The sequence below is a fragment of the Curcuma longa genome, chromosome 6, assembly GCF_044706935.1.
Source record: "Curcuma longa cultivar G26 ecotype Majalengka, Jawa Barat chromosome 6, ITB_CL_G26_1.1, whole genome shotgun sequence".
In the NCBI taxonomy this organism is placed as follows: domain Eukaryota; kingdom Viridiplantae; phylum Streptophyta; class Magnoliopsida; order Zingiberales; family Zingiberaceae; genus Curcuma; species Curcuma longa.
Window position 1 is genome coordinate 3,722,293 of NC_133866.1, and position 13,589 is coordinate 3,735,881.

The 13,589-nt window shown below is 36.0% G+C and overlaps 2 protein-coding genes across 3 annotated transcripts in view; one reads left to right on the plus strand and one right to left on the minus strand.

Annotated features, from left to right (window-relative positions):
- Window positions 1-1,805: 1,805 nt before the first annotated feature.
- Window positions 1,806-3,399, minus strand: LOC141830785 (serine/threonine-protein kinase OXI1-like). The gene is made up of 2 exons (XM_074718210.1): window positions 2,919-3,399; window positions 1,806-2,831 (listed from the first exon to the last, which is right to left on the minus strand). The coding sequence occupies exons 1-2, from the start codon at window positions 3,314-3,316 to the stop codon at window positions 1,952-1,954; spliced, it is 1,278 nt and encodes a 425-aa protein (XP_074574311.1). The 5' UTR covers window positions 3,317-3,399; the 3' UTR covers window positions 1,806-1,951.
- Window positions 3,400-8,619: 5,220 nt separating this feature from the next.
- Window positions 8,620-13,589, plus strand: part of LOC141830647 (urease) — a 48,448-nt gene continuing 43,478 nt past the window's right edge. For both annotated transcript variants that reach the window (XM_074718055.1, XM_074718054.1), the window contains exons 1-3: window positions 8,620-8,683; window positions 9,570-9,697; window positions 12,852-12,925. In XM_074718055.1, coding sequence (XP_074574156.1) covers window positions 9,572-9,697; window positions 12,852-12,925 — 200 coding nt within the window. In that variant the 5' untranslated portion in view covers window positions 8,620-8,683; window positions 9,570-9,571. The remainder of the gene's footprint in view (window positions 8,684-9,569; window positions 9,698-12,851; window positions 12,926-13,589) is intronic.

The window sequence follows — 13,589 nt, forward strand, 5'->3', positions numbered from 1 at the left end:
CTTTCATCATAATGACCCATGAAAGACGTGAAGCTATCTTTTTAATCTATCGATGGTCTTAAGTATTTTTCAAATTTATCCTGATGATCCATGAAAAATTGATGTGGAGTCTGATATATCACTTTCATAATTATTACAAAATAAAACCCATAAATATGGTCCCATTTAATTAACCCAAAAACAATAGCACCAATGGATGTGTGTTTCATTTTAAACACTACATAGAATGCCTTAAATTTGCTTACTTATCTAATTTCGTATTAGTTTAATATATATAAAAATAGTTATTATTATGAAGATTATGATAATAATACTATTGATATTTTTATTAATTTATCATAAAAAATAGTTATTATTATGAAGATTGTGATAATAATAATTTTTTGATGTGGAAATTTTTGTGTAATATTAATAGCATTAGTTTAATTGAAAATTTAAATCTTTAATTAATCTTTTAATTTAATTAGAAGATAAAAGATATGGAATGGAAGGCACCAAGAAATGCTTGCACATTGATGGTATTTGTTTAGATTTAGGCTAAGTCTTGACCATTAATGCCCCAACTAATTTTAGGTGCATTTCACTAACCAATCCTTATCATAGTCATAAATCTCACCATGTGGTTTGGCCTTAGGCCAAATCGATAGGTACATATATACATATATATATAAACTTAAAGCTCGATCGAGACATGAATGGCTAAGATTGCTTATCGTTAAGAGTTTTTTTTTCACAATCCAAGTATTTAATTCTTATAATTCGACTAATCTTAACGGTTGACGGCTAGACAAATCTTGAAAGGCATGTGATTTCTTATCTATCAATCAATGTACTAAATTGCTTGTTGCTGAGAACTCTCTTTTTTGATTAGTGCTCAAATGGCATTTCTCTTTTTTGTTGATAGTCAAGGAAAAAATTAAATAAATAAATTTATCCAACGATAATTTTTAAAGATAAAATGATATATTTAATGATTATTTAAGAGTTCGATATAATTTTCAATATTGTATAATGTATTTTTTATAGTTATCACGAAGATTTTGACATAATTTTTCAAGAATCTTATAACTTGTTTTGATGCTTTACTAATTCACTAAAATTTAAGAAATACTAAATGCATCCTTAATTTTAAAATCATATTTAGGTAAAAATATTTGTAAAAGTTATTGGTCTATTTTAACATTTTGTCTGTCTGAGATTAATTAAGTCTTACGAAATTATATTAGTATTCGAAATTTATAATTTTGTTTCTCTTTTCAAATTTAGGAGAGTATAAAAATATATTAATATATATATTTTTATAACATCATAATTTTTATTTGTTTATTTCTGATTTTTTTTTCAACTCAGGAACAAGAAAAATGATAGAACTTGAATTTCTAAATTTTTTATTCTTCCTTCATGTGCAAGTCTTTTATTTTAATAAATAATATTTTTATTTTTAATTAAAAAAATACTTGATGCTATTTTATTGAACGATATATATTGTAAATAAATAGATAAAGAGATGGTACGTCAAAAATTACTTTTAAAATGATGATGATAAATTTTAATTAGCCTCATTGACTATCTCTAAGGTGATCAGTGTCCCACAAAAGTTTTTCCACCGACCATCAGGATAAATCTGACCTTATGAAAATTTCCTACCACCCGCCATCAAGACAAATCGGAAATGCACAGACGTTCACGCTCCCCATTTGAAAAAAAAATTCCTATAAATATACCGTAGTTGAGATCGAACTGTAAATATCTGAATAACAACGTGAATGTCCTATCACGGTACCAATACTTTTAAAAGAACATTGGAACATTGCAATTCTTTTTTCCAATTATTTTCTTTTACATTTAAAAAAATAAAAGAATAAAAGGTTTGTTTCTTTTTCTCATATATTATTCTCCAAAATAAACGCAATATATTTTTTTTTCTAATATATTAAATAATAATAATAATTTAAAAAACGGAGAACTCTACCGGCGCTTCTGCGGAGGCGGTTGCCTCCTCGGCCGCTTCTTCCTTGGAGGCGGAAATTTCCTCCACCGTCCGCTCGACGTCCAGCCCCTCGACGCCGTCGACACCTTCACCCTCTTCCTCCCCCGTTTCCGCCGGCGAAGGGATGAACGGAGGCCGCGCCACCCGGAGCACCTCCTCCCAGTCGGTCCTCTCGAAGAATTCGTGCGCCTTGATGCCTTCGCACGAGATCCGCCGCGCGGGGTCCTTCTCGAGGAGCCGACGGATGAGGCGTCGCAGCGACGTGGGCTCGCCGGTGAGCTCGGGCTGCTTGGTCAGGATCCGGTAGAAGGTCTCCTTCCGATCCTGCCCCCGGAACGGCGTCCGCCCGTAGAGCATCTCGTAGAGCACCACGCCCAGCCCCCACCAGTCGACGGCGAAGTCGTGGCCTCGCCCCTCGATGATCTCCGGCGCCACGTAATCCTCTGTCCCGACGAACGAGTTCGACTTCCCGCTGGATGATGACTCGGTCGATGGCGGCGGAGGGTTCCTCGCGGAGGCGGGGGACTCGGTGGCTTCCGGCGAGACGCCCGAGTTGAAGGAGAAACAGCCCAGTAAGCGCCGCTCCTTCTTTTTCGTGTGTTTCTTTTTCGCTTCTTCCTTGTTGCCCTTGCGCTCCGGCGCCGGTTCACGGCGGCGGAAAGAGGTAGAGCCGAGCGGATTCGGCGGTGATCTGGGTGGGAGTTTGGTGGAGAGATCGAAATCGACTAGCATCAGGTGGCCGTTGTCTTGGATGAGGATGTTCTCCGGCTTCAGATCTCGATACACGATTCCCAATCCGTGGAGGTATTCCAGCGCCAGCACCAACTCGGCGGCGTAGAATCTGCGTAAAATTTAACCAGACGGTGAGAATCGGAAGCGCGATCATCAAACAGGAGAGAAGAATCCGGCGATCGGATGGAACACGCACCTGATCGCGTCGTCGGAGAACATCTTCTCGCTCTGGCGGCGGCGGAGGGAGGCGAGATCGCCGCCGGAGCATCGGTCGATGGCGAATCCGACGATCTTGTCGGTGGAGACGACGCCTCGGAGGGAAGGGAGCAAGGGGTGGTGGAGGGTGAGGAGGACGTCGCGCTCGAGCCACACGCGGCGGTAGGCGTCGTCGGGGGCGGAGGCGGAGGCGGTCTTTTTCTTCTCGATGGAGGAGCGAGAGACGGCCTTGAGGGCGAGGGGCTCGGTCGACGGGGCGGCGGCGCCGCCCCGGACGAGGAAGACCACACCCTTGGCGCCGCGGCCGAGGACGGAGACCGCCTTCAGATCCCGGAGGTCGATCGGCGGCGGCGGCGGAGGCGACACCGGTTGGGCCATCAGAGGGAAGAGAAGGGAAAAGTCGCCAACGAAACAGTAAGGCACCGTCCAAGGAAACAGGCCCGGTGGTTTTATGCTTTATATAGAAAGGAATTGTTTCTTGCGGGACAAGGAAGGGAAGGATTCATTTCCTTGTGTGACATTTTAAAAAGGGCAAAGGAAAGACAAATGAAAGTTCCACTATGCGAGATGGTGGGAGATTCTAGAAGGCCATGTCATCACGTACCTCGCAACGCGGGACGCTCTTAGAGCTAAGTTGTCAAATGGATCAATTCATGATGGGACGAACCAATTCATGATAGACCCATCATATGGCGTGACAGGACGGGTCAATCCACTAACTTGACAGGTTAGGAAATCTTCAATCCAACCCAATTTCAAGGCGGATCGCGTGTTAGGCGGGCCAACCCACGAGCCTGTTAAAAAATAAAAAAATATTAAAAATATTAAAAATTTTAAGTTTGAATTGTAATTTAAATTGATTAAGTTGAAAGTTTTGAGTTTGAATTATAACTTAAATTGATTAAGTTGAAAGTTTTAAGTTTGAATTATAATTTTTAAATTTGAATTGTAATTTAAATGGATCAAACCCACTAATTCATTAAGTTTTCTATTTTAATTTTAAAATTTAAAATAAATAAATAAATTTTCTCAATCCGCGGGTCAACTCAAGTCCGTCGCAGGTCAATCCACGCAGGTCGCGGGCCAAGGCGAGTCAATCCATCTCAATCTATCTTAAAATGGATTGATAAAATTTTAACTTAATTCGTCTAAATTATTTGATGGGACGGACCAATCCGACAGACTTAACTCAAATATCTAGAGCACATGCGCGTAATGCGTGATCTTACAAAAAAAAATGGCCAGTCGTCACGATTTACATATTTTGATTTTTTATTATTATTATTTGTTAATTATTAAATTGGTACCGATTGAATTTTAGCGTTTGATTGTGATTGGTCAAGATGGCGCGTTAACGATTGCATGCTTTTCTCGTGGTTTGACCAAGAAAAAGAAATTGATTTTTTTTAAAAAAAGTAGGTCATTTTTTTTCAATTTAAAAATGTTTTTATTTAAGTATTATTATAATAATTTTAGTTTGGTCAGACTTATTATAAATAAAAATAAAAAGGAATATTTTGTTAAAAAAAATAGAGAATATTCCCGTGCTTTGGTAAAGGTATTCGGCTGTTGGATGCCTTCCACGTGGATCTGGATTTGATTCTCCACGTGAAGGATTAATCTACGCTTGTTATGTTTGACACGTGTTTCAGGTGGTTAGAAATCGCTGTTAGACCAGTCTGATGTGTGGTTGAGGTTGCACCACTTGGCGGCTCCAGCGAGATGAGCAAAATTGAAAAGAGCTTTTTTTTAATCATCACGTAAATCTCCGGATTCCACGGGCCCTCCTTTAAAATAACAAAAATATTTTAAATATATTATTCAATATTATTATCTTTTATTATACATATTAAATTCTAAATTGATAGATGAGTTCGCTTTGAAATAGTTATGAAATTATAGGTGCTATAAATATTATAACAGGTATGATTTCATAATAATTATTATTGTAATTATAACCGTTACAGTTTGATAATTACTATAATATAAATATTATTTCATAAAATAAATTGTTACAATAAATTTATATTATAGTTATGATTTCGTAATTATTACAATATGAATTAACTATAATGTTAAGTTTGTCCAATTCAAAATTTAAATAAATATTAACTTTTTAAAAAATCAAAATTGATCGAATATTGTATTTGAGGATAGCTGTATTATTTTATAGGGAGGTTGATAGGATAAGATGCTCTTTTAATAAAAAAATTGAAAGAAGAGCGTTGATGTGATAATTAAAAAAAAACATGCTCTTTGATTTTTGCCCTATTAAATTTATATAAAAATATTTTTATGTATAAATTTATATCAATTATTTCTTCTGCATAAGGTGGAATCCGCCACCTTAGCGGCCCCACACGATCAGCCCTACGACTATCTGTGAGGAGGTAAATTGAGAAACTGCAGTTTATCACGACGCAGGAGGGTATTGTCTGGCCTCGCCAGAATTCGAACCCTTGTCCTCTTCTGCAAGTCTACTACGTCGTAACCAACTCAGCTATACCCCGGGGCTATATCAATTATTTCAAAGCATGAGAGAGGCAAGTAGTTTTTTCTAGTGATTGTTTTTTTATGTTCAACATCTCTGATGTTAGAGATTTTCACATTCACACTGTTGACTGTAAATATGTAACCAAACAAAGTCTAAGTCAGATTTCTAAAGTCTAGTAAACATAAAGAACATAGGTTGACTTTTCATAACATTAACCGACATTGATAGAATTTGTCAAACAAAGTGAAGACATTCGAGAGATTTGTTTAAAATTTAAATATCCAATTTTTCATTAATTCAAATTCTAAAAATGATCGATTCAACTCTATAAAATTTTTTGACCATGTAAATTCTTTGATTATGCCACCATATGCTTTACCATATGTGTCGTGCCAAATATTAATTATTATTACTAAATATATTGAATAATAGTTAATAAAATTATTGTTTTAAGGGTATTTATTCTATTCATTATAGATTTGTTATTATTATTTTTTAGATTTTTTTAAAATAAAATTTTAATTATGTTTTATAAAAGTTTGTTTCGGAGGGTTGGCATGGGATCATGGCTTGTGCTCCGTTAACCATCTTTAGTGAGCCTAGTCGGGATTGACCTATACTCGACATGGGCACAATCCATTGACATCTCTATTCTAAATTTTGAATTTTAATATTTATGTGTACGAAGTCGTATAGCGAAGTCGTATAGAGACGCAATTGAAATACACATGGAGACTTTGCATGTCTAAGTTTGAAGATTGACTCGGTAGTTTTAGGTTCATTGGAGGTTAAAGAAGAGTGACATGAGAAATTTAAGGGACCACAGGATAAAGAACATCAAGATACTGCTCAATTAGAAGAGGTAAATTATGAATGTGAAGAGTGAAAGATGGTATATGAAATGAGATAAAGGCTCAATGTATGAAAGGGACAAAAGAGAATTGTAAGCTAAACTCTTAAGTGAGTAAGAGTTGATAAACTTATATCGAAGAGAGGATAATCACGTAGGTGAAAACAAAATCATTATTCAGTCGACTAAAATAATTTTATGCCAATTAATGGTCGAGTCAATAAAGTAGTTCACGTAAGATTAATCAACTAACAAAAAAAATATTTCTGTTTATAGCTAATTGATTGGATTGAAGTCAATCGACTATTAATTCAATCAAAAAATTGAAGGTAGTCATTGATTTAATAGAAAATAGTTGACTTAATAGTCGAAGTCGTTAATTTGATGGTAGAAAACAATTGATTGATGGTGAATCTATTCAACTAATTAGTGATAGAACAACAAAGAAGGAATTGAAGTTGAAGTTGTTTGAAAGTTATAAACAAATAGTATTTGAAGGTTGGGGTTTAATTTTATTGTTATTTATTTTTGAAATCTCCGCGTAATCCTAGTCTTAATCTTCTTAGTTTTCATTGTTCATGATCTTGAAAATAAGATCATAATAAATTTTCTCTACCTCCGAAAAAAGTTCAAGAAGGAGAAAAACTATTGAACTTTCAAGAGTGACTCACTAAAGAGTAGGAATGAGGATTTCAAAACATGTTACATTATGTGTTAGCATTGTTATGTTTGTTTATTTCATTTCTATTGCACTAATCTTGTACGATCGACATTACTAAACCATTAGCAAGTAAGAACATATTTACAAGTTCAATGTTATTCACTTTCCCTCCTCTCTAGTCATTCAATCATCAAACTTCACTAACCCAGAAAAGGATAGATATATAATAAAATAATAAAAATATTTTAAAAAATAAAATAATATTTTTTGATAAAAAGAATTTGTATATAGATAGTTTATTTTGTCTCATTTTAATTGAATGATCTTTCCAATTGATTTTTCTTATTCAATCAATTTTAATTTTAAATAATTCAAAGTTTTTTAAATCTATCAATTAATTTTTGATTGATTGATGGACCTTGAAAGAAAGAAGGATATTTTTGACATGTGATTTAGATATTATGAAAATTAGCTTCGTTGATAATATTGAAAATTACTTACACTTATCCGTAAAATGTCAAACAAAAAAATGCAATCGGACTGGGCGGTTCGTCCGGTTGGACCGACCTGTTGAAAGCCGAACCATTAATCGAACCAGAGGAATTGATTTTTGCCCATTTGCTCTATTCTAATATTGTCTAGAAACTTAATAAAAGTCCCTGAGACATAGTTGAGTTGAGTTGATTACGATATAACAGACTTATAGAAGAGGACAAGGATTCGAATCCTAATACCCTCATGCGTCGTGATCACGAATTGATCTTGTAGGATTCCCAAGAAATTCTTTGATTTCTTCCGGAAGTAGATGATTATTCATCTGCTTCTCACGTTCCGTGAATAGCCGAGACATTGAGGAAGATCCAAAAAGGCATTTCGGGAATTGATCTGATTCTATCTTTGTTCGTTCCGTTTGAAGAAAGGAAGGATCCCAAAGAATCGATATTTCTTTTAGTTGCTGAATCTTTGTTTATACCAATCCTTTCATTCTTGCTCAAGCCGGATGATGAAAAATTATCATGTCCGGTTCCTTCGGGAGATGTATCCATAAGAATTCACCTATCCTAATAACAAAGAAATCTGATTTGAACGATCCTGTATTAAGAGCAAAATTGGCTAAAGGGATGGAACATAATTACTATGGAGAACCCGCATGGCCCAACAATCTTTTATATATTTTTTCAGTAATAATTCTAGGTACTATTGCATGTAATGTAGGCTTAGCGGTTCTAGAACCGTCAATGATTGGTGAACCGACGGATCCGTTTGCAATTCCTTTGGAAATATTACCTGAATGGTACTTCTTTCTCGTATTTCAAATCCTCCGCAATGTAATCAATAAATTATTAGGTGTAGTTTTTCAATTTATCTCTTCATAAATGATCGTGAGCTGATCGTGTGAGACCGCTAAGGTGACGGATTCCACCTTTTATAGGAATAAAAAATGTAAGCCTTTTGTAGGAATAAAAAATGTAAGGAAGATTCTCGATCCGACGGCGACCATGGCCTCGCCGGCGATGTTCACGGGCAGGATGCCGATCCACGACAGGGCCGCACTCTCGGAAGGCGGCCCGCACGTGACACGCGTGGTTGATGGCGCATGCCTGATGTCAGCTTACGCGAGCCGTTCGATATACGCCATGAAATCGATTGCCGATCGAGTTGGTCTTCGCGAGAGAGAAAGCTTGAAGGGCGAAACCTCCGTAGGTCACATCACATCAGTGCCGACCATTTGATCCTAAAGTGAGTGTGTTAAATGCTATGATCGAGTTTTTGTTTGTAGTTTTTTCGTTGCTGTTGGCGATTCGGGATGTGGTTTCTTGTTTGTGGATCGACGCTTGCTTATCTGGTTTTCATCTTGAAAATGCACTCAGAAATTCGAAAAAACGCTATTTTTTTTAAAAACAGTTAATGTGGTACGAGGAAGGTAGATAAGTTAATTGCTCGGTGGATGCATCGCCTAGGGTTCTTCTCGAATCTGTGATTCGTTTTGTTTATTTTTTTTTCATTCAAAAAAGTCAGATACCTGATTCATTTTAATTCTTCATCGGTCAAGATTTTACTTTTGTCTACCTTTCTTATCTAACAATGGGGTTCAGATTTACGATCTTTGAATTTGTCATACATGTCGATTTTTGTTGCTCTGTTCTATCCGAAGAGGGGAAAGCTCCGTAGGTCACATCACATCAGTGCTGACCATTTGATCCTAAAGTGAGTGTATTAAAATGCTATGATCAAGTTTTTGTGTGTAATTTTTTCGTTGCTATTGGCGATTCGGGATGTGGTTTTTGGTTTGTTGATCGACGCTTGCTTATCTGGTTTTCATCTTGAAAATTGAGCAGAAATTCGGAAAAACGCTATTTAAAAAAAAAACAGTTCATGTGGTACGAGGAAGGTAGGTAAATTAACTGCTCGGTGGATGCACCGCCTAGGGTTCTTCTCGAATCTGTGATTCGTTTTATTTTTTTTTCAGTCGAAAAAGTTACATACCCGATTCATTTTAATTCTTCATCGGTTAATCTCGAGATTTTACTTTTGTCTACCCTTCTTATCTAACAATGGGGGTTCAGATTTACGATCTTTGAATTTGTCATATATGTTGATTTCTGTTGCTCTGTTCTATCCGAAGGGATGAAGTTGGTCCCTAGGGAAGTCGAGAAGGTAGCTCTGCACAACGCCGGATTCCTGGCTCAGAAGCGTCTGGCACGAGGCCTGCGACTCAACTACACGGAAGCAGCGGCATTGATTGCAACTCAGGTGATTCTATGTCACTTGTTGGCCTTCATCATTGTAGAATATGGTTGTGAGGGTAATTCACCTCTTCATGACGATGCGTGTCTAGTAGGAAAATTTATAAATTTAATAACATTTTCAAGTGTTTGGTGATGCTATCTTCAGTTGTGAACTTCATTAAATGCTCATCTGTTGTCCTCTCTCATATGAACTTTTATCCACATATAGCCATAATTATGGAACTTTATATAACTGTTGTGGTCAACAATGAACAAGTTCTGTTCCACCATAGATTTATGACAGGTCCATATACGTACCAGTAGGTAGCACCATAAGTCAGCAGCCCATGGCAACATTTTTTCAATACATCCATTGCTACGTTGTCAGTGTTGTAATTGAGTTTTTTTAGGAATACCTTGAGGTACCAATTTGCCAACCATCTGTAACAATGTACAACAAAATCTAAATCCTTCTTTCTAATTCAATTTCATTTCCTGTTTAACCTTTCATAAGAATGTAATATCAATGTAGTTGGAATCTTGCTTGTCACCTTTATTTGACCTCACAGTGTTTACCCAAATTGATAGAAGGACTTGTTGGCATGACGCAAGACAAGAGCCAAGAGAGTTTGCACAGGGAATTATCATAAATAATACACGGAGGATTATAGCAGAGACTTGGGAGGAAGTTTATTTGTGCTCTAAGATGTACATCAGATCAGAGTTTAAGGTTTTGTTCTGAGTCAGAGTTTCACATGGTGTTAGTGGCACAGATGAGGAGAGTGAAATTGAGATGAAGAAGAAGAGGAGGAGGAGATGAGGCGACTCACAACTTACCTTGCCAAATCTACCCAGCAATTTGTTGAGTCTGCCTTAGCTCATGGTTGCACCTTTGCGATGACCCAAGAATGATGACTCACCCACCTCCATTTATGAATCAACCAGCTACTATGCTTACAACCTGATCTGAGGAAGACAGTCATGATTTATAAATACACTTTCCAAAACTGTGGAAGACACTTGCAAATTGGTCCTCCCACCTTGGTTTGTAGCTGGAACTGCAAAAGATGGTTGCAGCTGAGGGAGATGCTGCTCAAACAGCGAAAGACATCATTTCTAGAAGTGAGGAAGAAACTTGTGTGTAGGGTGTATTAGAGTATTTTGTGTGTTGGTTGGTGGGTGAAATGATAAGTTTTGCTTGTGCTGACCAATATGGAATGAAATTTAAAACATTGCATTGGATATCCTTTTTTATACTAATTAATGCAAGGTTGCCAACTAAAAGATGAATAACCATTTTAAAGAGGTAAAGATTGAGATTGAAGGGAATAGATATACTACAATCGAATGTTATTGCAGCAAGATTAAGTAATTTATAATCACACCATTAGATAAAGTCATGAGATAATAAGTGAATGACATTCTACATGAGGTGTTGACATTTAAGCATCTTGGATCCAACATCGATATTGGTCTAACTCGAGTAAACTCTCATATTTGTTATTGAGGGCAAACATCCATTTTGGTTTGTTTTCTTGAGCGAACACCCATTATTTGGTTGACTCAGGTAATTTGTGTGCTTGAGCTTTGTGGAATGCTACTTAACTAATAATAGAAGCCAGAAAGGATGTTATGGCTGACATTGTCCAGTTGCGTGTGCATGATCCTCCACGCCTCTTATATTCATTAACAAACACTCTCGCTTTCCTGTCACTTGTGAACCATGGGTATGTCAGAAACTATTCTTTGTAGTTTGTATAAAAACATCAAGTTTTTACAAGGATGGTTTAGAATTATTGTTTCATTTTGGAGTTTTGATCATTGATTGAAACAATATGGATTTAGGAATGTTCCTTACTGACATGTTGTGTGTTTTAATCCTATAATCCATTTATACTTAGTTTACCTACCTCTAATATAAAACCACAGTAGATAGATAGTCAATTGAATTAAATTTTTAGAGCAACAAATTGTGAAAATATAAGAAGCATCATAACGTAATTATATATTACTAATACCAAAATGACTTGTCACTCATTGGATGAGAGCGTTGATATGTATAGCAGATTAATCCTATAATTTTGAAGGCCTAAATTAAATCATACTGCTAAAATATACAGGTAGTGGTGCTAGTTTCTCTCCATAAATATATTTCAGTGAACTACTGGAAGCTGAATGTAGATTGACATAAATCAGAATTAGAACTGAGATGGGTATAAAATGTGGATACATCTCAATTTTTTAGATTCCAACGCCACTCCTCTGTAATGTATTCGCTTAACACTACAATTCCAGAGTGTTTTTGTCATTTGTAGAACTGTTTTGATTCTATTCTTGGTTGGTTTGTTTACACAGAATTTCATCTCTGTTTTATTTCAGCTGCCTCACCTGCCTTTGATAGATTAAACCATCTGCAGCATGATCTTCTCCATGTTTTTGCTTCTTTTAACTACCAACCTCAAACTTATTGTACCTATCTTTTGCTCCAAGGAACCCCATTTAATCTTATGTTTAAACAACCAATTTGTAGGCATAAATAAAAATGATCCAAATACCTAAAAGAACTGAATAAAACTTGATTGCTACTTCAACATAATCGCTTGATGTGAGATTCCAATAAATAAGTTCTGCCTATCAAATTGTATCCTCCTAGAGGATTTGACAAGTCCTAATGCATCTGACAATCTTATGGTATCAGGCAATCAAACAACCCTTTTATAGCTACTGATTTCTGTAATTTCGTTTTACATTATGTTTCTTCTAATGAAATGTTCCTAGAATTATGGGTCCTTCCATATCTTAAATATGGGAAACTTGTGTTTGATTCAATAGCTTGTCAAATGATCTATTTGCAGATTCCACGTGCACCTTGATATGATGTAGTAATACACATGGTATATAGTCATTGTGTTATCTGATCTACTCTTAGATGCAGTCTTTGGAATTTCTGCTAGCTTTTTGGTTTGGTTTTCCAATATAATGGTTATTCTTCCATATTGATCTTATGTTGTGTAATACCTCATGTTTTTGTATAATTGGGTACCCCACCCAAAATCCTTGAGCATTGGTAGCTTGCTCTTTGTTGATCAAAATCAAAATGGTTTTCCTATCCTGCACTAACTTTAATCAAAGACTCTGAAACCCCTGTTATATCTTACTTTTTCTAATCTATCTTTTAGATCCTGGAATTTGTTCGTGATGGAGACAAAAAAGTTTGTGATTTAATGTGCCTTGGAAAGCAGCTTTTGGGGAGGTTGGTGAATTGTCTTATCTATTGTATTCAATTATACTGTAGGAAACTGTCAACTTTAGGTATATCACTCTACTGGAGATTATGGAGACTGGCATAACTCCTATTTGGGGTGAACATTTACATCACTAACTTTGCAACTTTCTGGTCGAAAGACCTAATGTGCTTTCTTATCCTAGTTTTCTTTTCTTTCTTGTCTGGATTACGATTTTATATGTTTTGGTTCATATTATGGGAACATATGGTACAGTTTAGGGCGTGAATAGACTATCAGGATTTTTTTTTTGCTAATTCAAACTCAAACCAACTTAAGCAATATATACACATGTGTTAAGATTATACCTATAAAAAGATATACATAGTAGAAACAAAACAATTAAGATTACAACTCTAGCACAACAATATAATGTGGGTTGAAACCATGGTTTAAAATTCCATATTGTGTTGGGCGAAACAGGCGGAATTTGTCATTCCGTCTGCCGCCCGACATGCGGGATCAGGGTGATCTTCGCGGGGTTGTGGAGGCGCTGCGATCCCGCGGAGTTGTTGCGGGATCGCGGTGCTACGATCCCACATTTTTTTCTTTTTATTTTTTTTAGTATTAAAATTTTTAATATATTAGTTTTTTTAATTAATATATTTTATATTTAAAAATACTGAAATCACA

Coding starts and splice junctions, on each gene's coding strand:
- LOC141830785 (XM_074718210.1), bottom strand. CDS start 3,316: ATGGCCCAACCGGTGTCGCCTCCGCCGCCGCCGCCGATCGACCTCCGG. Junction 2,832..2,918: donor TTCTCCGACGACGCGATCAG/GTGCGTGTTCCA, acceptor AATTTTACGCAG/ATTCTACGCCGCCGAGTTGG.